The sequence below is a fragment of the Cupressus sempervirens genome, chromosome 3 (assembly GCF_028749045.1).
Source record: "Cupressus sempervirens isolate cs-2001-9-10 chromosome 3, ASM2874904v1, whole genome shotgun sequence".
Lineage (NCBI taxonomy): Eukaryota > Viridiplantae > Streptophyta > Pinopsida > Cupressales > Cupressaceae > Cupressus > Cupressus sempervirens.
Window position 1 is genome coordinate 149,696,820 of NC_143120.1, and position 25,759 is coordinate 149,722,578.

At 33.2% G+C, this 25,759-nt stretch overlaps 1 protein-coding gene across 12 annotated transcripts in view; it reads left to right on the top strand.

The window, feature by feature from the left end:
- The first annotated feature begins 20,731 nt into the window (after window positions 1-20,731).
- Window positions 20,732-25,759, top strand: part of LOC149565194 (cytomatrix protein-like protein) — a 77,306-nt gene continuing 72,278 nt past the window's right edge. For all 12 annotated transcript variants that reach the window (XM_089818738.1, XM_089818735.1, XM_089818739.1 and 9 more), the window contains exons 1-3: window positions 20,732-20,897; window positions 20,980-21,132; window positions 21,815-21,926. In XM_089818738.1, coding sequence (XP_089674864.1) covers window positions 20,850-20,897; window positions 20,980-21,132; window positions 21,815-21,926 — 313 coding nt within the window. In that variant the 5' untranslated portion in view covers window positions 20,732-20,849. The remainder of the gene's footprint in view (window positions 20,898-20,979; window positions 21,133-21,814; window positions 21,927-25,759) is intronic.

Sequence of the window (25,759 nt, forward strand, 5' to 3'; positions counted from 1 at the left end):
TGTAAATAGTAGGATCATAATGACATTGAGTGAACTGTGAAGCTAGCAAGAAGGAATCCATCTTCTTAAAACCAAGCCCAAGGGGCCTATTTGAGACCATATAAATACCTTCAAAGCTTGCATACCAATGAAGAGTCTTGTACAAAACCATGAGGCTGCTCCATACAGATCTCCTCATGAAGGTCTCCATGCAAAAATGCACTCTTCACATCCATCTGAAAAACTGTCCATCCTTGTGAAGCTGCAAGAGAGAGTACAAGGCGAATAGAATTCATCTTGGCAACATAAGCAAAGGTCTCAGAGTAATCAATACCCTCAACTTGTGAAAAGCCCTTTGCAACAAGATTTTCCTTGTACATGTCAATAGAACCATCTACATCATACTTGGTACAGTACACCCAATGACATCGAACCAACTTTCTTCCTTTCAAAAGAGGACAAAGATCACATGTGTGGCTCTTCATCAAAGAAGATTACTCCTCATCTATAGCCTTATCCCACTCTAAGTGCCTAATTGCTTGTGAAAAAAATCTATGGATCATCTAAAATGACATGAATCAAGAGGCTAGTACTAGAAGTCTAAGCATGAATGTGATGAGAATCTGTAGGATCACCTGCCATAGGTCCTGCTACATCAACGACATCACAAGCCCACTTGGGCACTCACAAAACAATTGGTGGAGGTGGTGAAGGGGGATTAATATCAAGATCTTCCTCAAAGGATGCATAATCTTGTGGACGAGTAGAGGAAGTACTGGGTAGTGAGGGAAAAGCTGGTGATGGTGGCTCCATCTGACGATAACGCTCATCAAACTGAACAACTTGTCAAAACACAAATCTGGAATTAGGATCAAATAACGTATACACCTTCACATCCTCACAGTAGCCAACATAGATGAGTGGTCAGCTCTTCTTCTTTGTGGCTTTTCACTGAGCATCAGGAATAAATACCCAATCCTCACTACCAAAAATGCAAAAGTAGAATCATCTGGCTTGACATGAGTCCAACCCTCCTTAGGAGTCATGTGTCGCAATGCCTTGTGAGACATTCAATTTTGAAGATAATTGGCATGATTGATAGCCTCAGCCAAAATGAAGAACTCGTCGCTTGAGACTATAACATACAATTGGTCATCTCCCATAATGTCATGTTCTTTCTCTCTGCAACCCTATTCTATTGAGGGGAATAGGGAAATGTGAACTGATGCTGCATACCATGCTTAGTGTAAAAATATTTGAAAGATAAATTCACATATTCCCCCCATTGTCAATGCATATATGCCTGACAGAAAGACCAGACTGCTTCTCCACAAATGTCTTAAATCTTTGAAATGAATCAAAGGCATCATACTTGTACTTCAAAAAGTACACCCATGTGCATCTAGAGAAATTATTTATGAAGGTAAGCACATATCAAGCACCTGAAAAGGATGGAGTGGGGAATGACATAAGATCATTGTGTATCAACTCCGATGGTGCCTTAGCACGTGTGCATCCACCTAATGGAAATAGATCTCTATGATGCTTGCCAAGTGCACAACCTCAACAAAAACTTTTAGTACAAGAGATTTGAGGTAGTCTAATCATTAGCTCCTATGTACTCATTTGTTGTAGATATTTGTAGTTGACATGGCCAAAACGCTCATGCCAAAGTTTTCTCATTGTGTCTGCATGAGCAATAAGAGAAACACCTATAGAATCAGAGCTCTCAAAGCCATCAAACTGATATAAGTGAGACTAAAGATCAACACTCCTAGTAGCAACAACCAAGTTAGGATCATGGAAGTCTCAAATAACCACATCATGTGGGGAGAACTCAACTATCTTTCTAAAGCCAGAATGAAAAATCTAAAAGATAAACAAGAGGTTCGTAGAAATGGCAGGAACCAAGAGATTATCTTGTAGTGAACCACCTTCTAAAGAGATAGCTCTTGAACCTATGACTGAAAGATGTGTAGAATCACCAACTATAATCTGTGTAGTAACACTTTGAGCAAGTGAGGTAACCAAATAAGGTGAGTGTGTCATACGGTATGAAACCCCTGAATCAAGAATCCAAGTAGTTGTAGAAGATAATGCAGCATGCTTGTGCAAAAAGAGCATGTTCTTTCACAAAAGGAGGAGGTGGTGGCTTTGAAGAAGCAATATTGTGCTGGTGCATGGCCTCCTCTAAAGCCTCAAGACATTTCCAACACCTAGAAACTAGATCCTTCCTTGCCACAAAATTAGCAAGGATCACCTGTGTACTTCTTAGTCTTGGAGGAAGACTCACTAGACTTAGAAGATTTACCCTTTTGAGAGGGTTTCCAGGCATCTTATTTAGGAATAGACTTGGAGGAACTCTCACTTCCTGTTGAATGTGTCTTGTGCTTCAATTTCTGCTTTGGCTTCCTTGTAGATGTTTGAGCAACCAATGCTTGTGTCTTTGAGCCGGTGATGATAGTATACAATTGCTTAAGCTTGGACTGCTCTCTAGTCAAGCAATTACAAAAGACCTCCAAAGTGGGCATGACAAATATGAGACCCAAGGCATCCATAGTGGAATGGAAGTTAGAAGAGAAAATATGAATGTTTCCTCGAACCTTTGATAGAATCAGACAGATGCAATCCTTATCTGTCTTCTCTTTTCCGCATCCTTGTAATAAAGTTATCTTCTATTTGAACCTCATAAGAAAGTCCTCAATAAAGGGGAAACCATCAAGTGCAAGAGAAATAAGCTCTACCTCAATCTGCAATACTCTAAACTTGTTAATGGCGTCAAACATGTCATTAAAGTCGGCCCACATTTCTTGAGTGGAACACTCATCAAGATAAAACTGTAAGTTGTCTAAAACACTCATAGAAAATCAAACCCATGGCTTCATCCATCTTATTCCTATTATGCAAGTTTGATATTGACTCTGAAATGTTGGTTACACTATATCTAAACAAGACCACAAACCCTTTGAATGGAGAATCCACTGCATCTGAGACTTCTATTTGTGATAGTTGTGTGGGTTTATTAGTACTAGAGAAGAAGAGGTCTTGACCATTTTTTTAAGAAGGGGTTTTAAATTTTTCTAATATGCTAATATTATAACATAAAATAATGAAAAAATACCCCCCATAATGCAAAAACACCGAACCCCAACTTACAAAAGGAATGCATATACAAAAATAAAGAAAAAAATATTTAGTTGAGCATCACAATTACCTTGTATAAAATATTGATGAAATGACAGAGAATTTGGAAAGTGCTCGAGAAGAGCTTTATGGATAAAAAATTGGAGCTATAATGAACAAATTACGCCCCTCGAAAGATTGAAAACATCATCAAACTTCAAGAGTGAAAACATGTACCAAACTAGAAAAATATCCAAAACTACTTGTACCATTATCTTTGTCTTTGAATGAACTTTCTAATGCTTCTTTTGAATCGAAAAAAGACCCTTGGATGCTCAAGTTATAGCCAAACAACTGACAGGGCCTCCGAAATTGTAATTTCTTTTTAAAAACCCCCAAAAATTTGCTAAGGGGCTAAAATTTTGGCCCTTAGCCCCCACGTGACTGCGGGTTGGGTAGGAAGGGGTGGAGTGGCCCAATGACAAAGCTCAAGCGGAGACACCGATAGAGTGCCCTGACGACAAAGCTCGAGTGGAGACATCGACGAAGTGGCTTGACAACGGAGCTTGAGCAGAGACATTGGTGAAGGTGGCATGTGCTGGTGGAGACATTAGAGGAGGTAGGGTTGTGGTGGCGGTGGTGCGGTTATTTTAATATCACAAGCATTAGTTAAAAAATGTTTTTTAAATTTTTTTGATTTTTTTGTAAAAATTGCATCAAAATGTGTGCTAGAGGTCATATGACCCTCATATGCAATTTTTTTTGCCTCCCCTGTCATTGTTGTCCAAAATTGACAAACTTTATATGAAAATGGAAGTTTTGAAGCCTTCTGAATCCAACCGTGAGATTTGTTTGGCCTCAAAGTGCTCCAAAAATTAGAGAACCCTCTATTTTCATAGAAAAAGACTGAAAAATGCTAGATCTATTATGTCAAATCCTCGTTCTTCTTTTTCTCCAAATATTGAATAAGCTACAACAGATCCAATTTTGATACTAGGAGGATTGGAGCAATACAAATCCACAAAGCCCAAAGAATACCTGCATGCAAGAACTTGTCACACAGAAGAAACAGCAAAGAAGAGGCAAGGGTTTTTCTTTGAAAATATACAAATTAAACTATCAAATTAAAAGAATGAGAGATATTTACAAAAGATCAGTCCTTATAGAAAGAGATTGAAAAACCTAAAAGGGAAACCCTAAGAGTTAAATGACATTTAATAATTACTAGTTAATTATTAAATGAAAATGCAAAGTGCATATGGTGAAATCTTAAGAAGGGAGTAAAGGTAATTTAATAAATTCAATTCAATTAATGCTTTAACACGAATACTATGTTATGAGAGAGTATTAAACACTGTGAGACCCAAATCTAAATCCCAAAAACTCTTAGGGTCTGTTTGGTTGTGGTAATAAGAATATGGGAATAGGAATACATATTCTGGAATTATTATTCAAGAATATAAAATAAGAATATGTATTCCTATTCTTGTTTGGTTCAACTAGAATTTGATGGGGAATTCACAAACCTAAAAATTTATGTTTTCTAAAATATATAAAATTGGTATAGGAATACGTATTCCAATTCCACCTATTTAGGTGGCATTGCAAATGTTCGTTTTTGGGCCAAAAGTGGAATATGTATTACTATTCACAATTCCGATTTGGTGCACCCAAATAGAGAATTTGAAATTTTAAGAATTTACATTTGCATATTCCACTCATCCTTGCTGCCAAACATACCCTTACATCAATGCTCCAAGAGGAGAGAGTTGATAAAAAAGAGCCCAAAACCATCCCTAAAACCCAACCTATAGAACAATGTCAACATTAAAAAGATTACATGTTGAAAATATTATGATTACATTATGATTGCTCAAAAGCCTAGAACTCATATGAGGACAAAAGTAAAGCCAATCATTAATTGGTGCAAGACTAAATGCCACAAAGTAGACCCCAAAAATCAACATTAGTGTTCTTCATCTATGCTACAATAACACAATGGCAATGAAAGAAAGAAGGCCATCCAATGTAGATACAAGTCCACCACGTCCTTGAACTATATATGAAATCTCAAAAGAACAGTAAGATCCATAAAATAATAAACATATGTTACCAGAGAGAAATCCAAACAATTTTGCTATGAAATCCTTTGATGCTAATAGTCGCCAAAATAAGCATACTGAGGAGCCAAAATGAAGACCCAAGCTAGAAAGGTTCTAAAGAAATTCTTTTGTGATCATATTAACTAGATCACGGAAGTCAAGAGGTTTAAGTGTATAAAGTAAATAAAAATAATAACTCCATCAGTACCTAGATTGGCCAGACAATCAACTAAAAGATTGCCTTCTCTATAAGTATGCATAATGTAACATTTAGAGATTGAATCAAGAAGGCACCAAACTTGATGCATTATATACTGAATGGACCAGTTATACACATGATGCTTAACACATGCATTAATAGTAATGACTGATTCCCCTTCCACATGCAAACTAGATATAGATAGTGATTTTGCAAGTTCCAAACCAAAGAGCAAGGCTAAGGCTTAGGTTTTGTTATTCGTACACAGAGGGAGAGGAGAAGATTTTAAATCACTTGAGCTTTAAAATCTCTAATGACTATACCATCAGCAGATTTACTTGGATTCCGCCTGGAAGCCCCATAAAAATTGAGTTTATAATAACCCTTACCTAGGGTGATCCACTTGGTTTGTGCTCGGACCAAAGGTACCTTGGATGGGCGTAATGGAGCTGGTAGGTGAGGAAAGTCCAAGCCTTTCCAATGTTGAATAACATAATTTTCCCATGAAGAAAAAATATGATTACGCTTGTACTTACTTACTGTAGCATTAACAAGCTCGATAATTAATTGTTCTAACCCTTTTAAAACTTGGGAGTTTGGAGATGAAATTTGTCTAAAAAATCTCTTATTTCTCTCCAACCAAATGGCCAAGACTAGAGATGCAGGGATACACTTCCAAAGACATGAAAACATTGTTTCAATGTGTAGAATTGGCCATGCTTGAAAAAGATCCAATAGGGAATTAGGTAGTGGTATAGAAAAATTAAGCTTGTTAAGAACAAAATGCCAACAATCTTTGGCAAAGGGGCAATTTAAGAGGAGGTGATATGTTGTTTCCACATCTTGGTGACAAAGCACATAATTAAAGAGATTAGGGATGTTCAATTTGTGAAGACGATCACTTGTTAGGATCCAATACTTTAATGCAAGTCATGCAAAACAAGCTGCTTTTGGAAGAACTGAACTATTCCAACATAATTTAAAAGCACGATATGTGGGCTAGTTATGTTGATTTTGTTGCAGGGCCAAGTATCCTTTCTTAACAAAGCATTTACTATCTTTGGCTGAGCCCAAAAGAGGCATTCTGGCTAATTAGACATAAATACATTCCTTTTAACTAATATTTGTTTCAAATAAGCAACTTATTTATTTATGAGATATAGGGAGAGTTGATGGATCTATCCAAATAACCAATCTTGTAAATCTATGTACAATTGAGGCATAATTAGAGAAATATGTTCCACAAGCTTGCATCACTGTGTTTGAAAATTCCTTTAAAGAGTCAACACATAAAAGAGGGAGAGGGCAGGGCTGGGGGGTGGGGGGGTGGGGAATCCTTTCCAAGAATCAAACCAAAAGTTGACACTCTCCCCATTATGCACTTCCCAGGATATGAGTGAAGTAATAACTTACCTGAAGGCTATAACGAAATATCAGATCGTAGAGCCCTTTGGCGGATCCAGGGTAGTAAAAATCTTGGAGGGTTCCATGTTATCCAAATATTTCTCTTATAAAATTTGACACCATTTGGAAAAGGGTTTGTCATACATCTGCTAAACTAATTTAGCACCAAAAGCCCTATTCATATTAGTAATGTTGTGAAGTCTCGTGCCTCTAGTTTTCAAAGAGGTTGACATGACAAAAATATAAATAAGGGGCATTTTCTTCTATCCATTCAAATTTTCTGACCAAGGAAATGAGCAGATTAAAGTTTCAATTTCAAAGATGATATTTTTAAGAGCTTGTAAAATGGAGAAATAGTAATTTGGAATGGCTGAGTGAACACTTTTAATAAGTAAAATTCTAAGTGAGCGAGATAATCAATGAACCTTTCATGCACTAATTCTATTTTTAATATGATCAATAACAAATTTCAAATAAGAAGATTTGTTTGAACCCATGAAAAAGGGAATACCAAGATAAGTAGAAGGAACCTAGTCAAGGGGAAAACCAAGCAACTGAACTATACTTTGAGAAACCAATTGAGAAGTATTAAAGACATAAATTTTTGATTTAGCTACATTTATACATTGCCCTGAAACTTGCTTATATAAATCAATGACTTTCTTCACATTTGCGATTCTTGATATGAAGATGAACCAAAGAGTAAGGTATCATCAACAAAAAGAGAGCAAGTTATGGAGAAGGATGTACCAACTATGTTTACACCTTTCCACAAACTCTTTTGATTAAAATAATTAATAAGTCTGCTGAAGGCTTCCACCATAATGATAAACAAGAATGTTGAAAGAGGATCACCTTGATGATCTCCTTGGGAAGAGGAATAAATGCCTACTAGTGTTCCATTAATGAGAACATAAAAGTGTGCACCTGAGACACAAGTTTTAATCCATTTACACTACCTAGGGGAGAAACTAAATTAACAAAGGAATAAGAGGAGAAAAGACCAATTCAGTTTATCGTATGCCTTCATCATATCTAATTTGGCAACAAAGGCCACGCCATTATGTTCTTTGATGGTGTGAAGAGTTTCATGGGCTATTATGGCTCCCTTAGTAGTTTCTCAATTAGGAGCAAAACCCCTTGTTTTGCTTAAATAATCTTTGGGATAATGGACTTAAGGCTCAAATAAATAGCCGTTGTAATAATTTTATAGATGGTATTACACAAAATGTTTTATTCTCTATAATAATTAATTTAATTCTATTTTAACTTACATAATTTTATAAAAGAAAAAATAAATAATCTAACTAAAAAGCTATATTAAATAAAATGTTCAGTAATTTGTAAAATCTAAATTTTGTAAATATATTTTTATTATAAAAAGTCTTTTTTAGTACTTGAAGCGAGGCATAATAATATTGTAATCACTTATGTATATCTAGTTATTAATATTTCTTATTTCTACCAATAAGAATCAATTATTTTTAAATACTATTATACAATTAATATTTTACAAAGGATAGATGCATATTTCTTATATTTATAATTTAGAGTTATCTTATTCCATAAAACATTTGGGGTCTTATACACTTATTTTCCACAACCATGCCTCTTCAAATTTTTGAGGTGACTTTTAAGGGGAGGACCCAATATTTGTAGAGTGTTAGCATATGTTTACTTTTTCTAACAATTTCAAATTAAAATTTTTGCATTATGATTTTTTAAAATTAAAATTCTAAAAGAAATAATTTATATGTATAAATTTATTTATATATATATTTTGGATTGGTAAGAGGCCAAAGCCCAAATTCATTATTATTATGTGATGTGATGTAACGCCCCGCTCGAGAACCCAAGAGAAATAAACCTAACATGTTACAATGTTTACTGAACTATTTTTTTTTTGAAGTTTAAACAACATCAAGATAACATTAATGTGGAAGCAATATGAACATACACATCAAATACACATATGCAAATATAGATACAGTTTCAATTCCTCAAGAGTTCCTTTACGTTGAGTCACATTTAATAATTTTTAAATTAATTAGTTTAAGTTCCAAGTACAATGTCTCATGATCATAAAGAAATACCAGATACATAATCGCATAAGCAATTGCATAAGTATAAACAATACAATGAAAGTACATCCAATTAATAACATCCACTGCACATGTCGCAGGGTATGTGAGAAAAGATACAATACATCAGAATACATAACAATATATATACATCATCTGAAAAGAAGTCTCTGAGATAAGGAATAAGAATGATAAAGGTACATCTTCTACAACGAACATCCAACAGCTATCAATGTGAAGGGGAACCCAAATGGTAAGAAGGCACTACCTCCCGACCGCGTGGTTACCTAATCAGGCTTCCACTCCCACTGTGTAGGGAAGATAATGAATGATCCACATGCGGTAAAACAAACATAAAACATTCCTAGTCAAGGAATTCCTAATAGCCAAAACTACCTCAAGGTAACACATGCTACTCAAGAAGATAAAATAATCCAAAAGTAAGAACACTCAATCCAATACCGACACCACATAACCAAACATCATACACAAACCAAGTATAAACCAAATACCAAAATCATAAGATAAAGTCAATGAAAGATAATCACCTCAAGTCAAAAACCACATATCAAGAGTACAACATTCATGAATCACCAATCATCATCAATGAAAGTAAATAACCATAATAAACACATCCGACAATAGATACGCCACCAGAGGTACACAAAATCTATAGAGGAGACTCAGGCTACATACTAGGGAGTGTCATCACATGGCTGCTTGAGTTACCCTGGACTGATCTCTTAAGAGACCCCGGACCCTCAAGCGTTGAGTTACCCTGGACTGGTTACTATGAACCCCAGACCCTCAACATCACACATATGGAAACTAGAAAGCCCTCTCAAGAAATCTCACAAAACCTCTGGTGTACATCCTAGATTGGTCGACATCTAAACAACACCAAAATCCAAAAAGAAATATAGACAGTACATAGAAAACATCATAGTCTCACAGTTGGATTTGATTGATAATATATTGTTGAATTAATGTAAGGTTTCAATTTTCGTTTTCAATATAAGTTTCAATTTGTGTTTCAATGTATGTTCAAGTGTATACGATTCTCAGTATTACTCATACAATACACCCGTGTATTTGTTTGAATTAAGGTTTTAAATTTCCAGTTTAATACATGTTTTCAAGTAAGTAAGTTTTCCAGTTAACCTTCATAATTAACCCTTGCAATTAAACTCATTCTTGTTCATATAATAACATATCAAGACTTAGAAGTAATATTAATCATTTATTAAATTATTCGATTACTAAATAGAAATATTTCTCAATTCCATTAATAATTCAAATGGTTAAATAGTAAATATTATTAACCATATTAATTGCATTAATAAAATTAATAAACATTATTACATTTTAAAATTAATAAAAAAAAAAACAGATTAATAAACATAGCGTATTTTTTTAAAAGCCCACCGGCTTTATAAAGGGCCGCCGGCCTCCCCATAAGGGGCTGCCGAGCAGCGTACCCTGCTGCGCAGGGTCTGCGCCAGTAGTGGTACGCTGTACCACTGTTGTCGCAGCCTGCATCAGCAACGTACGACGCCAGCAGGGGTTATAAAAAATTTCATTTTTTTTTCTTTAATTATTTCTTTTTTTATAATTTCATTTTTTTTTTTTAATTAATTAATTTTTTAAAAATTTATTTATTTTATTTTATTATTATTATTATTATTATTATTTATTTATTTATTTATTTTTTTAACTAAGTCAAATTTCAATAATTTTGTTTATTAGAAGAACAACCCTTCTAATAAATTTAGATAAATTATTATATATGAAAATTTTAAGAATTGTATTATAATTCTATATTCTTTATTTTATAATATTTTTCTCAACGAACTTCATAACAATATTATTTTAATATATACATATTTTAATAACATTTATGATATTAAACTGATAGGAAAAATAAATTGAACCCTTCGAATTTTCAATCCTAAGATTTTCATTTCCAAAAACAAACCCCTTCCAAATTTAAATTTCTTAATTCCATTTTAATTCAAAACCCAAATTTCAATTTAATACTAAATTTCTTTCAGAAGTAAAACAAGGTTTTCTAAATAGTTTTTTTCAATCCCGATTCCCAGAAGAAATCAAATCGCAAAAGATTCAGAAGAAAGGTAGCAAGATTCATTCAATAAAATTTGATAAAGCAATTTCCAACAAGCACGAAGAAGACAAAGATCCGAAAGTGTTTCTAAAATGGTTCACAAACCCTACCTTGATTTGATGCTAACAATCTGGTGAAACCCTTGCTAATCCGAATGCTGGGTGATGCGATGCGCTCCCCTACCCACAGGTGGTTAATTATGTGGTGTTCCATGTTCATTAACAGTCATGGCTTTTGGTGCAACGACAAATGGGCCCTACAATTGGTATCAGAGCTTGGTTTTGGCTTGGTCATGGGTTCAAATCTCCCCGGTGCCTTCCCGACCCGCATAAGCACCTGGTATGTGCGTCAAGGGGGAGATTGTTGGGTGATGCGATGCGCTCCCCTGCCCACAGGTGGTTAATTATGTGGTGTTCCATGTTCACTAATAGTCATGGCATCTCCCCCTCGACGCGCATACCAGGTGCTTACACGGGTCGGGAAGGCACCGGGGAGATTTGAACCCATGACCAAGCCAAAACCAGGCTCTGATACCAATTGTTGGGCCCATTTGCCGTTGCACCAAAAGCCATGACTGTTAGTGAACATGGAACACCACATAATTAACCACCTGTGGGCAGGGGAGCGCGTTGCGTCACCCAACACCGAACCCTTCCAAGCTTCCAAAGATTTCTTTGCTCCCCTTTCCAAAAGTGTGTTCTCTGAAAATCTATGTGTGCAATAATGACCCAAAACCCTCTAATATAGAATCTAATTACCTTTTAGGGCTTCTGTCCCCACAACTCTAAAATAATAATTACTTTATTTAATTAATTCATTCATGCACAATTAATTTCTCTTTTAATTAAAATTATTATTTTATTATTCCTTTCATGCACGTTAAGTGAATTGTTAAATTACTTTATTTAACTTTCCACTTTACTTTAATAAATTTATAACTTTTTAAATCTCATGTGCACATTATTAAAATATCTTTATTCAAGTTCACATTTTTATCTTTTAATTAATTTTATTTTTAACTCATGCATAATTCATGCGAACTATAATCTTTATGATAATTAAATATCTTTTCACTTTTAATTTCATTTTTAGAAACTTAATTGATAAAATATTTATTAACTTAAATAACAATAATATTTAGCATTTATTTTAAAATGCACTCTAAATATATTATTATTAAATTAAATAAATATAATCACGTTCTAAATTTAAACTTTAACTTTTATCTCCAATATTTAATTCTCTCTTATTTAATTAATTCATTCATGCATAATTAATCTTCTTTTTAATTAAGATATTCTTTTATTAATCCTTCATGCACTTTAAGTGAATTGTTATATTACTTTATTTAACTTTCCACTTTGACTTTGCTTTTAAAGTTAATTTATAATTTTAATCTCATGCGTACTTTATTAAAATACTTTTATTCAAGTTCACATGTTTTTATCTTTTAAATTAATTTCTATATTTTAAACTTATTCGTGCGAACTTAAAACATATTCATAATTTAATATCTTTCTCCTTTTAATATTTTTTTTGAACGTTTAACTTGATAAATATTTATTAACTTAGATAACAATAATATTTAGCATTTGTTTAAAAATGAACTCTAAATATATTATTATTAAATTAAATAAATATTATCATGTTCTAAATTTACTCTTAAAACTTTTATCTTCAATTTAATTCTTTATATTTAATTAATTTCTCAATTAATTAAATATAATTAAATATTCATAATATCATAATAATTTTCCATTAAATTAAATTATTAATTTAATCTATTAATTAGACTTAATTAATAGAAATTCATCAAAGACTCACAAAACAACATACGCACAAAATACACACAGGTTTAAAAAGGGTAGACAGTCTGTTACGAGTCCTCCTTGCAGGACAAGTATTATAGGCTTATGGCTAGGATTGGACCTGATCATTATTTTCCCATTCTCACCATTTGAGTATTTGTAATAGGGCACGCTCATCCTGGCAATTCAGGGAAGTCGATGCCTGGTACCTGCATCCTGCATAAAAGCCAAGCATGTACATGTATATAATATATCTAAACTAAATAGACAATGGCAGGGAGTGGTTCATCGTGTAGATCCCGACTAGCAGGTGACTACGACTCCCTCCCTTAACCACATCAAACACGTCAGACAGAAAGATAAAATAAACACGCACACCATACACATGCAAGTATGGGGTAAGTATCGTAAAAATCACAAGTCTAATATCAAATGCGCACATGTAATAATGCATCTCTATCAATACAACATAATCATCATTAAAGATATCACGTTAACATTTTTATAAAAGAAATCACATTTACTAACTAGGATCATTAAAATATCATTAACAACACATGAATGAAATCAACTAAGCAACAATAACTGATACATTTGTAATCAAAGTCATGAAATAATATCATAATATTACAAATCTAGTATTTCTAAAACTAATCAATGCATAAAATCAGCCTAATGAATTTGACAATGATAACAGAAATGCGAACTAGGGGCATGCACTACATCCACCCTCCCAGAATTAGGCTTACTCCTGGAAGCCCATTACTAAGAGACATGAATCAACACAAAACTAAGGTCCACGATCGGGGCAATTGGTCGCTCTATGACCATATTGTCCACAAAAGTAGCAATCTCCACTAAAGCCTCCCTGAGCTCCAAGTGCACGTGACTGATCACAACTACCAACACTAGCATCCTCACTGAGAGCTCGAGGAACTCGATCCAACCTATTGCGCATACTACGCTTCCAGTTGCGATAGTTCCCTGACTGTGAACCACCACTGTTACCATGGAAGAACTTTCTTCCTGGCTTCTCCTGATTACCCTTAGAGAAGTTAGGAGAATTTCTAGAACTTCCAGCCCCTTGAGACTGGTTATCCCTCAATGCTCCTGAATAAAGTGCCCCTCTAGCCTGAACACCTGGTAGGCCACCTTGGCCTGAAGTCACACTCACCTCAACCAAAGTAGCTCGCAATATAGCATCCTTAAGGGTTTTAGGTTGGAAAACCTTAACACCCCCAGTGATGTTAGCGTTAAGTCCTCTAATAAAATGTTGGACCATCAATGGTGAGCTATCACTAACTCCCGCATAAGACATAAGCTCGAAGAACTTACGCTCATACTCCACCACAGTCTTGGTACCCTGTCTCAAGTTATGAAACTCATCTGCCCTCTGAAGTTGCCACTGCTCTGATAGAAATTGCTCATGGAAGTGTTCAAGGAACAACTCCCATCTAACAGTCTGCATAGTTATCCCAAGTTTCTTCTCCTCTATATTCCACCAAATCGCTGCAAAGAGCTCTAAGTGGGTAATGACATATCTTGCTTTGACATTGGAGTCAAAGTCTTGCATGGAAAAACATCTATCTAGTGCAATCAACCAATTCTCAGCATCGTATCCAGTACCTTCTCCATTGAAAGGTTTGATCTTGACCCGTAATAGGTCCTTCATCTGGATGGACTGGCTAGACCGCCTTATGCTCTCTAGGCTCCTCCCTCTAGGACTCATGGACCTATCTCTATCTCCATGCTCTGAATGATGAGCTCTATCTTGTAACGGTAGGTGTGCTAGGATCTCCTTGACCAAGTCTCTAGCGACCGGTCCTTCTGTCTCAGCGTCTTGCTTAACACTAGCATCCTCTCTAGCCTCTTCCTGAATAGGGTCCCCTGAATGGACCAAGGAAGGAATATGGTGACTAACTCTCCCACGACTTCTACCACGCCCTAAGCTACGACCCCTAGCAATGGATCTAGAATCAGAAGTCATCTCTCCTACAACACCCAAACACAACAACGACATCTAAGAATCCATCATAACCATAGGGTCATAACTTACCGACATAAAGCAATAATCCGAAAAGTTTTAATAAGTTTTCTAGTTCCATGTTTAGAATCTGTATCATTTCAAAGTTTATTGTTCAACAGTTTGGTTTCAAGTTTGATGTCAATATAAGTTTTCTGTTTAAATAAGTTGCAAGTTTACTAATTGCTCGAGTGATGGCGCACATAATGCCCAGAGTTCCCAATGTTGAAACTCAGGCTCTGATAACAAATGTAACGCCCCGCTCGAGAACTCAAGAGAAATAAACCTAACATGTTACAATGTTTACTGAACTAAAATCATATTTAAACTCATATTAAATTATGAATATGTTTTAAGTTCGCACGAATAAGTTTAAAATATAGAAATTAATTTAAAAGATAAAAACATGTGAACTTGAATAAAAGTGTTTTAATAAAGTACGCATGAGATTAAAATTATAAATTAACTTTAAAAGCAAAGTCAAAGTGGAAAGTTAAATAAAGTAATTTAACAATTCACTTAAAGTGCATGAAGGATTAATAAAAGAATATCTTAATTAAAAAGAAGATTAATTGTGCATGAATGAATTAATTAAATAAGAGAGAATTAAATATTGGAGATAAAAGTTAAAGTTTAAATTTAGAACGTGATTATATTTATTTAATTTAATAATAATATATTTAGAGTGCATTTTAAAATAAATGCTAAATATTATTGTTATTTAAGTTAATAAATATTTTATCAATTAAGTTTCTAAAAATGAAATTAAAAGTGAAAAGATATTTAATTATCATAAAGATTATAGTTCGCATGAATTATGCATGAGTTAAAAATAAAATTAATTAAAAGATAAAAATGTGAACTTGAATAAAGATATTTTAATAATGTGCACATGAGATTTAAAAAGTTATAAATTTATTAAAGTAAAGTGGAAAGTTAAATAAAGTAATTTAACAATTCACTTAACGTGCATGAAAGGAATAATAAAATAATAATTTTAATTAAAAGGGAAATTAATTGTGCATGAATGAATTAATTAAATAAAGTAATTATTATTTTAGAGTTGTGGGGACATAAGACCTAAAAGGTAATTAGATTCTATATTAGAGGGTTTTGGGTCATTATTGCACACATAGATTTTCAGGGAACACACTTTTGGAAAGGGGAGCAAAGAAATCTTTGGAAGCTTGGAAGGGTTCGGATTAGCAAGGGTTTCACCAGATTGTTAGCATCAGATCAAGGTAGGGTTTGTGAACCATTCTAGAAACACTTTCGGATCTTTGTCTTCTTCGTGCTTGTTGGAAATTGCTTTATCAAATTTTATTGAATGAATCTTGCTACCTTTCTTCTGAATCTTTTGCGATTTGATTTCTTCTGGGAATCGAGATTGAAAAAAACTATTTAGAAAACCTTGTTTTACTTCTGAAAGAAATTTAGTATTAAATTGAAATTTGGGTTTTGAATTAAAATGGAATTAAGAAATTTAAATTTGGAAGGGGTTTGTTTTTGGAAATGAAAATCTTAGGATTGAAAATTCGAAGGGTTCAATTTATTTTTCCTATCAGTTTAATATCGTAAATGTTATTAAAATATGTATATATTAAAATAATATTGTTATGAAGTTCGTTGAGAAAAATATTATAAAATAAAGAATATAGAATTATAATACAATTCTTAAAATTTTCATATATAATAATTTATCTAAATTTATTAGAAGGGTTGTTCTTCTAATAAACAAAATTATTGAAATTTGACTTAGTTAAAAAAAAATAAAAAATAAAAATAATAATAATAATAAAATAAAATAAATTAATTAAAAAAAAAAATTAATTAAAAAAAAAAAATGAAATTATAAAAAAAGAAATAATTAAAGAAAAAAAAAAATGAAATTTTTTATAACCCCTGCCGGCGCCGTACGCTGCTGACGCAGGCTGCAACAACAGTGGTACAGCGTACCACTACTGGCGCAGACCCTGTGCAGCAGGGTACGCTGCTCGGCAACCCCTTTATGGGGAGGCCGGCGACCCTTTATAAAGCCGGCGGGCTTTTAAAAAAATACGCTATGTTTATTAATCTGTTTTTTTTTTTATTAATTTTAAAATGTAATAATGTTTATTAATTTTAAAATGTAATAATGTTTATTAATTTTATTAATGCAATTAATATGGTTAATAATATTTACTATTTAACCATTTGAATTATTAATGGAATTGGGAAATATTTCTATTTAGTAATCGAATAATTTAATAAATGATTAATATTACTTCTAAGTCTTGATATGTTATTATATGAACAAGAATGAGTTTAATTGCAAGGGTTAATTATGAAGGTTAACTGGAAAACTTACTTACTTGAAAACATGTATTAAACTGGAAATTTAAAACCTTAATTCAAACAAATACACGGGTGTATTGTATGAGTAATACTGAGAATCATATACACTTGAACATACATTGAAACACAAATTGAAACTTATATTGAAAACGAAAATTGAAACCTTACATTAATTCAACAATATATTATCAATCAAATCCAACTATGAGACTATGATGTTTTCTATGTACTGTCTATATTTCTTTTTGGATTTTGGTGTTGTTTAGATGTCGACTAGTCTAGGATGTACACCAGAGGTTTTGTGAGATTTCTTGGATACTATTATGTGGCTAGATGTTATGATGATTCTTGTGATTCAAATTGAAGTTTATACTTATGAGATTTGTTTTGTGAGCATTTATGTGTATTTGGATTTAGTTTGATCCATCTTGTTATCAGGTTGCCTGTTAAGGAGCCAAGTTTGATCTTTATGGGTGTTGTGGTATGGGACACAACTGTGTTTTTATGTGCTTAGGAGAGGTTGTCTAGGTATGTGACTTGGGAGTGGCTTGCATAGGGGTCTGAGACCCAAAGTGGTCAGTACCAGGGTAACCTAATGCAAGTTATGTAATAAGTGATAACCTAGTAATTAAAATTTATGGGGGGGGGGGGGGGGGGGGGGGAAACACACTAAAAAGATAAGTTAGAGATTTTTGATTTACCCATGCCTTGAGTGCTTGTATAGACTAAGGATGGGAATGAGATGAGTGCCTCGTCTTCTTGAGAGGGCTTTCTAGTTTCCATATGTGTGATGTTGAGGGTCCGGGGTTCATAGTAACCAGTCCAGGGTAACTCAACGCTTGAGGGTTCGGGGTCTCTTAAGAGATCAGTCCAGGGTAACTCAAGCAGCCATGTGATGACACTCCCTAGTATGTAGCCTGAGTCTCCTCTATAGATTTTGTGTACCTCTGGTGGCGTATCTATTGTCGGATGTGTTTATTATGGTTATTTACTTTCATTGATGATGATTGGTGATTAATGAATGTTGTTCTCTTGATATGTGGTTTTTGACTTGAGGTGATTATCTTTCATTGACTTTATCTTATGATTTTGGTATTTGGTTTATACTTGGTTCGTGTATGATGTTTGGTTATGTGGTGTCGGTATTGGATTGAGTGTTCTTACTTTTGGATTATTTTATCTTCTTGAGTAGCTTGTGTTACCTTGAGGTAGTTTTGGCTATTAGGAATGCCTAGGAATGTTTTATGTTTGTTTTACCGTATGTGGATCGTTCATTATCTTCCCTACACGGTGGGAGTGGATGCTTGATTAGGTAACCACGCGGTCGGGAGGTAGTGCCTTCTTACCATTTGGGTTCCCCTTCACATTGACAGCTGTTGGATGTTCGTTGTAGAAGATGTACCTTTATCATTCTTATTCCTTATCTCAGAGACTTCTTTTCAGATGATGTATATATATTGTTATGTATTCTGATGTATTGTATCTTTTCTCACATACCCTGCGACATGTGCAGTGGATGTTATTAATTGGATGTACTTTCATTGTATTGTTTATACTTATGCAATTGCTTATGCGATTATGTATCTGGTATTTCTTTATGATCATGAGACATTGTACTTTGAACTTAAACTAATTAATTTAAAAATTATTAAATGTGACTCAACGTAAAGGAACTCTTGAGGAATTGAAACTGTATCTATATTTGCATATGTGTATTTGATGTGTATGTTCATATTGCTTCTGCATTAATGTTATCTTGATGTTGTTTAAACTTAAAAAAAAAAATAGTTCAGTAAACATTGTAACATGTTAGGTTTATTTCTCTTGGGTTCTCGAGCGGGGCGTTACATGTGATTAATTATTTTAATTTATTAAGCTTGTGTAGAGTCAAACCCAAGTCCTCTCGAATACAACACTCACAATTTACTGTTGTGTTGTAAGCTCTTTCCTTATATATAATAATAATAATAATAATAATAATAAATTATGATTAAATCTACATAAAAAAATTAAATGATTAATTAAAAGGCAACTACTAAGTTACTAAGTTATGAAATTTTTTTTAATTAGTCATTGTTTCCAATAATATGATTATTATTATTATCACTTTAAAATAGATTATAATATTTTATTAATATTTAAATTTTAATACTCTTTAATACCACTATATTTTTTGATAACCATATTCTATATTATTATATACAATTACTAATGTTCATTTTTAGTTAATAGTTTTTGAAGAATACTTTTCTTAACTAATCAATTCATTGTTGTCACTATGTGGTGTAACAAACTATTAAAAATTTCAAACAATCTCTAGAATATTGCTGTCAAATGTTATTGAAAAAATTGTTTGGATGAAATTATAAACTTTAATGACTTGTTAAAAGCTCCAAAAGAAACACTTGATAGATATACAACTTTCATCATTACAAAATTATAAATGTTTATAATTTTATTAGTAAATAATATTAATTTTTTTTTCCTTTGTGTATTTTACAAAATTTATTTATAAATTAAAAGTTATTAATATTTTTATTTAAAATAGCTTAAAATATATGAAAAGAGATTTATAATTTTTTTTCTTTCTCAGTACAAAAGTGAAAGATATTATCACATTGAAGTTTAAGTAAATTTTTGTGATACTTTATTAGTTCTACCCTAGGCATATTATTATTAGTTGATACAAACTAAATTTACGTTCAAAAATTTGTAAAATGTAGAAAGATCTTTAATTATACTATCCATATATATTCACACACACACACACAAACAATATTGATTTTGAATAAAAAGTCAAACACTTAATTACTATAATTCTTACTAATTAGCTTTCAACATATTACATTTAATCTTATGCGTAATTGCAAAATCTTCTACTATAATTCATATTTTCTATTATAAAAATATATTCCAATTACTATAATTTCCTAGTGAAAAACAACTTTTTAATATTACTGCTTTTTTATAAACTTTTTGTAACTATATAGTTTTAATATATATTAATTTTTTTATAATTAAATAGAAAATATTTATCTTTGGCTGGTTGTTGCTACAGTTGTGAGTGAGGTTTTTGTCTTTTTCTTGAGAAAAAAATTAAGAATTTATTTAGAAACTTTATGAATGATTGATAAAGAATTAAAAATCTTCCAATCAACATATATTCTTTGATTGTTTTTTTTGGTTAACTTTATGCATTCTAGTATTGCTCAATATTGCTCAATAGTATTTTTGTTTGACAACTTTATACAAACAATTAAAAAATCTACAAACTAAATTTACATTTAAAAAAATTGTAAAATTTAGAAAAATCTTTAATCATACTACCCATAAATTTACATATATATAATATATTAATTTTGAATTACTTCAATTACTATCTTATATTTCTTACTAATTAATTTTTAACATATTACATTCAATCTTAATAAATATTATATATTATAGTATGTTCACAAATTTTCTATCTTAAGAGTACACTCCAATAATTTCCTATTAATTAGTTTTCAACATATTACATTCAACTTATGCAAAACTTTATTATTATTTTTTAATTGTGAAGAGAGGGAGGGAAAAATTTAAAGTCAAGACCCGTTTAATTCCTTCGTAATAAATGAAAGGGAGAAGAAAAACACGGAAGCCAAAATTCCCAATGCTACTGACTGTTGTCGAAGATGGCCACTCTGCAGAACATCTGTGCGGAGCAAGGATTAACAATCGAGGCAATTAAATTTTTACCGTTTACCGTTTGTCAGTCTTTGATAATTCAGCTTTTGATTTACAGTATTTTATGTTGTGTTGCAGAAATTGTTCGACTTTGCACTGAGGAATCTTGAAACGAGCAAGGAAGAAATCTCTTTCCTTGAAGAGGAGAGAGAAATTCTTAGACAGAAAGTGAATATGCAGCAAGCCCTCTTGGATGCCGAACATCAATATTTTCAACAACGTCTTCAAACAGTAAAATTCCTAATCCACAGACCTTCATTTGATAAACCAGTTCTTACATTTTATTTTTGGAGCCCGGTACATCTTAGGTAAGCTTGTTTTAATGGAGGATGGGGTCCGCCTGGACAATATTTGTGTCTATGGCCAATATGCAGTATCGGGAGAAAGAAGCTTTAAATTGCAACTAATTTTGAAGAAATTGAAAGCTCGATCCATACATTTAACTAGGTCAGACCCATGTAAATTCAAGCCTCAAATTTACGATATACATCACTTGCTATGTTTTTTTATCTTTATGTTTTGTCTTAAAATAAAACGAAGGACACAAACCGTTGGTAGAAATGCTTTTAAGCGAATTCCAGACACAGATTATATGGTTTTGGGTTTTGGCTAATACGGAGATTTGTGAACACGTGTGGTTTTCCCATGTATACATAAACTCATTACACCACTACCTCACCCACGTCTGCTTGATTAATAAGCTGTCTGGTATGTGATGATTTGGAATTTCGGTTATAGTCTTCCCATGGTGCCCCATTAATGTTGTACTGCAATGAGTTGCCTTATTATATGGGTTTTAAACTTAAGTATTTACAGTGCAACCTCTTTTCTCAGGGGTCTGTGAATGTTAAATTTTAAACTTACTCATCTTTTAGTTGTAATTTTTTATTTTTACTTTCTATTTATTACACAGAATGAACTGATGCACAAGGAAAGGGAGCTCACACAAGCATATGAAATCGCCAAGACAAGTCTTCTCTGTGGTGCGGATCAAAAGGATGCTTTACTTCTCAAGCTTAGGCTAGGTAATATTATACCCTAAGGACCTAAACCTTGGTTCTCCAGTATATATATGTAGGCCTTAGGTTTTTGAGTTTCTAGGAATATTCTTCTTTCATGTGTAGACAAATGTCATTCTAAATTGTTCAATACATGCTAACGATACTGAGCATCATGATCGAAGCTGCTATTGCTACCATCAAACTTGTTGAAGTCAATTTTTTTAATCATGTTCCGGTGAGGCTTCCAATCAAACCCTAAATCACATTTAATAAGATATTTGAGGTAAATGGGCTGCATCAAAGAAACTTCAAGAGGGGATGCACAATAGGCATATTTGCAAGGCCATCCGCGTGACCTGAGACTATGCCAAAATGCAGGAATAATCACCTCGACCCTTGAAATGGTAAAAGCTTGATAGTTTTGTCTGCATATGCAACAAGAGGATTTTCCCTTTTCCGTAATGTGGCCCTCAGTAGCTGCTGACATCGCTGCATCCACTGTCAAACTCACTACTAAGAAGTGAGAACTGCTTCACAAAAGGAGAAGCTATCAATTCTGAACATTTAAATATAATCTCTATAAATAGTTTTCTGGAAAGTACACTTATTTCTGAAATCATTGACACAAAATCTCTGAGCCTGTACTAGACTCGTGCAAAGAAAAGTGAATATTGAGCCTTTTTCTTTAGGATATCATTTTTCATTTTCCATCTTTTATTCTCCAGATTATTAATTCTCAAAAGGCCTGTAGGAATTCAGTGTCACATTTATTGGCATTGCATTTTATATTTTCTTTTTATTTCATAAGTTATATCTGGATTTTTCGAGGCTAAAAGGCATGTTTGAAAAGCAATTTTCCACTGTTTGGAGTATGCCGATACATAGGGTCATGTTTACTTGCATTGTATTTCATATTCGTCATCTACTCTATGAGTCACGTCTGATTTCCTGAATCTGAAACACCAGAGTTAAGGAATCTCATGTCTTGTCTGTTATGGTTACCGGGTGGAAAATTTTGCTAGAAGTGTTTTAAAAGCAACTTTTCCCTGCTTGGAGTATGGTGATATGTTTTCCTGAGAAGGTAATACCAAAAACAGTGTAAATATATCGTAGCAAACAGTTTTGAAAATCAGCAACAATAGAATCAAGCTAGTAATAATATTCATGGAAGATTTAAAATAACCAATACACAAGCCTTTGCCCAATAGAAGTCCTTAACACAGTATGATGACATATGATCTCCCATTTTTATGTGATGAATATTCCTTATCTAAAATTGTCCTCTTTCATGCAGAATTATACTATTGTTGCCTTCTCCAGGTTTGAATATATGTATATTATGGCTGTTCAATGTTGAACCTATAATATGGATTCTTCCAATATTTATTATTTAGAAATGTGCTGCCAATACCATATAATCTATGATTCTAACAATTTTAATGAATAAGACATTTTCATTACTTCCTAGTCTTACCAAATGTCTTTAACATAAAGTAGAAAATGAAAACTAAGCAGTTTTATTTGACTTCTTTATAAATATACAAGACTTTCTATGTGCAACTGACAATTGATCAAGTTGAAGCATAGAATGAGCAAGTAGCGCTTGTTATAAACAACTTTCCTTTGTACTTTGAGAGTGGCAGCTCCCTTCTAGGAGAGGTTTTTAGTGTATTTTTAGCCAAAAAATACAAAAAGGAGGATGTGATGAGAAAAAGAGAGAGAAACATTGAAAATTCCTAGCTAGTTTCAGATGCAAAAATATTTAAGGCTCCTCAAATGAAAGTGTCAGAATGAAGGGAAAAAGAAGAAACAATGAGCAATGGCTGTGAATGACAACAAAGTCCTTTGATTTTGTGCATGCAACCTTGACAAAATAAGTAATGTTTGACAGTTTTCTCTCTAAGGAACAAGAGAATGCATGCAACATTAAACCTACATGAACACCTCCTAGGTTTGTCTAATGCCAGTAGCCATTACCTTAACACTCTTGACACCTTGTCACTCTGAAATCTCCTTATATCTCCCTTCCATATCACTCTGTAATCGCCTTATATCTCCCTCCTTCATCCTTCTTATCACTCCACCTTTATATCTCCTTTGCTGACTCCATATCTCTCCAACTATCACATCCATCCCCCTTACCTCTCCGTCGTACTAGGCTTGCAGTCCTCTAGTTTGTTTGTGGAACATCTTGTCCTCAACATTTCCTACATCAGCCTATCTGTACTGACATGTCTCTGACAATTGTGAGCAGGCACAAATTTTCTGTGAATTTCTTCATTTGCAGCTTGGTCAAACCTACATTCATCTCCTTTGTTTGTGCGAGTATGGGAAACTGTGCTGAGATTGAAACATATGATTGCCCTTGAAATAACCCTGCCTGGCTATAGCTCTAACAAATACTAATATTTCTGACTTTTGACATTATGTCAAAACATTTAGCATACAATGCCAATACTACCGAAAAGAACTCCAAGGCTGACTAAATCACATTTACCAAGATTAGACAAATATTGAACAACACTGATGATGACCAAGCTCAATTCAATGGCAATGATAGATTTGCATTTGATTTACTATGCCATGTAACTAAAAAGAAAACTGAACTACTTCATATTTATCTCTCAATTCAATTTACACCAGCATTGAATCAGATCACATCTCAGAATTTTACACACTTTCTTCAAGCAACAGTAATGATAGAAATGGAAGATGCAAACCTTAAGAAATTGATGCACAATACCTCAGCTGCAGGATCAATGCTCAATTCTAAAACTCCAAACCCTTAGCCAGATGCTTCAATAAGTATATAATAATCAAGATTATTCTCCTTAGCTACAGTAAAACAGTGGGAGATATGCAAAATGCTGTACAACAACAGCAAATTGCAAGCCAACCTTCAACCAATTCTCAGATTCGAATCTACAACACTTCAGCTGTAGATCCAATGGAACAATTCAGAATTCAGACCCTTATACTTCAGCAAGGGCACATAAATCAAAACTCAGAAAAAACAACAAAGGCATCAAAAGCAAATAAAATATCCAAGCATGCTCTCATCAATAAATGGGCTTGTCTTTATAACCTCCATATGCCCTTTTAGTTGCTAAAATGTAACTTCACTCAAGAAGCTTCACCACATAACATTAATTAGAAGCTTCCATTAGATTCTTTCACTTGAATTTGCTTAACTAATTAATAAAACTTTTTCCAATGATAACTTAATTCTCAACTTAAATGAAATTATAAATTTAGCTTACAACTTTATAATAAGCCATTTAATAAATTAATAATAATTTGGCCACTAAAAATATAATAACTCCTAAAATACTCATCACTTAAATATGCCGTTTGAAAGACGAGTCATACCTATTATTTCTCCTTGTGACCAAATGCACTTTTCAAAAATAGAAAGGGTCCATCTCAATCAACACCCAACTTACCACAAATAGTAAGTACACAAAACTAAGCCCAAACGAAGTCCAATCTGAGCCAAACAAAGTCCAATCTGAGCCAAACGAAGACCAATTTGTAGCTTACTGAATTGTGGAGAAGACAAGAGTCAAGACCCTCCCAAGCCAAGCCACTGCCTTGGAAGACCCTCTATGCGCAATAATTAGCCTATGAGGAACACACTAATAGGCTAATCCTTGAAACTCTAATACTGACAAAAATAGGGACATTATAGTCCTCCCTCCTTGAGATTGCTTGTCCTCAAGCAATCCAGAAACATAGTGAACTCCAATCTCTACTTGGATCCCAAATGAAGAAGTATGTGGCATCCCTATCAACACTGGACCAACTGCATGCCAATATCATTAGGCCCATCAACATTGCTTGTAATATAGTACCCAGTA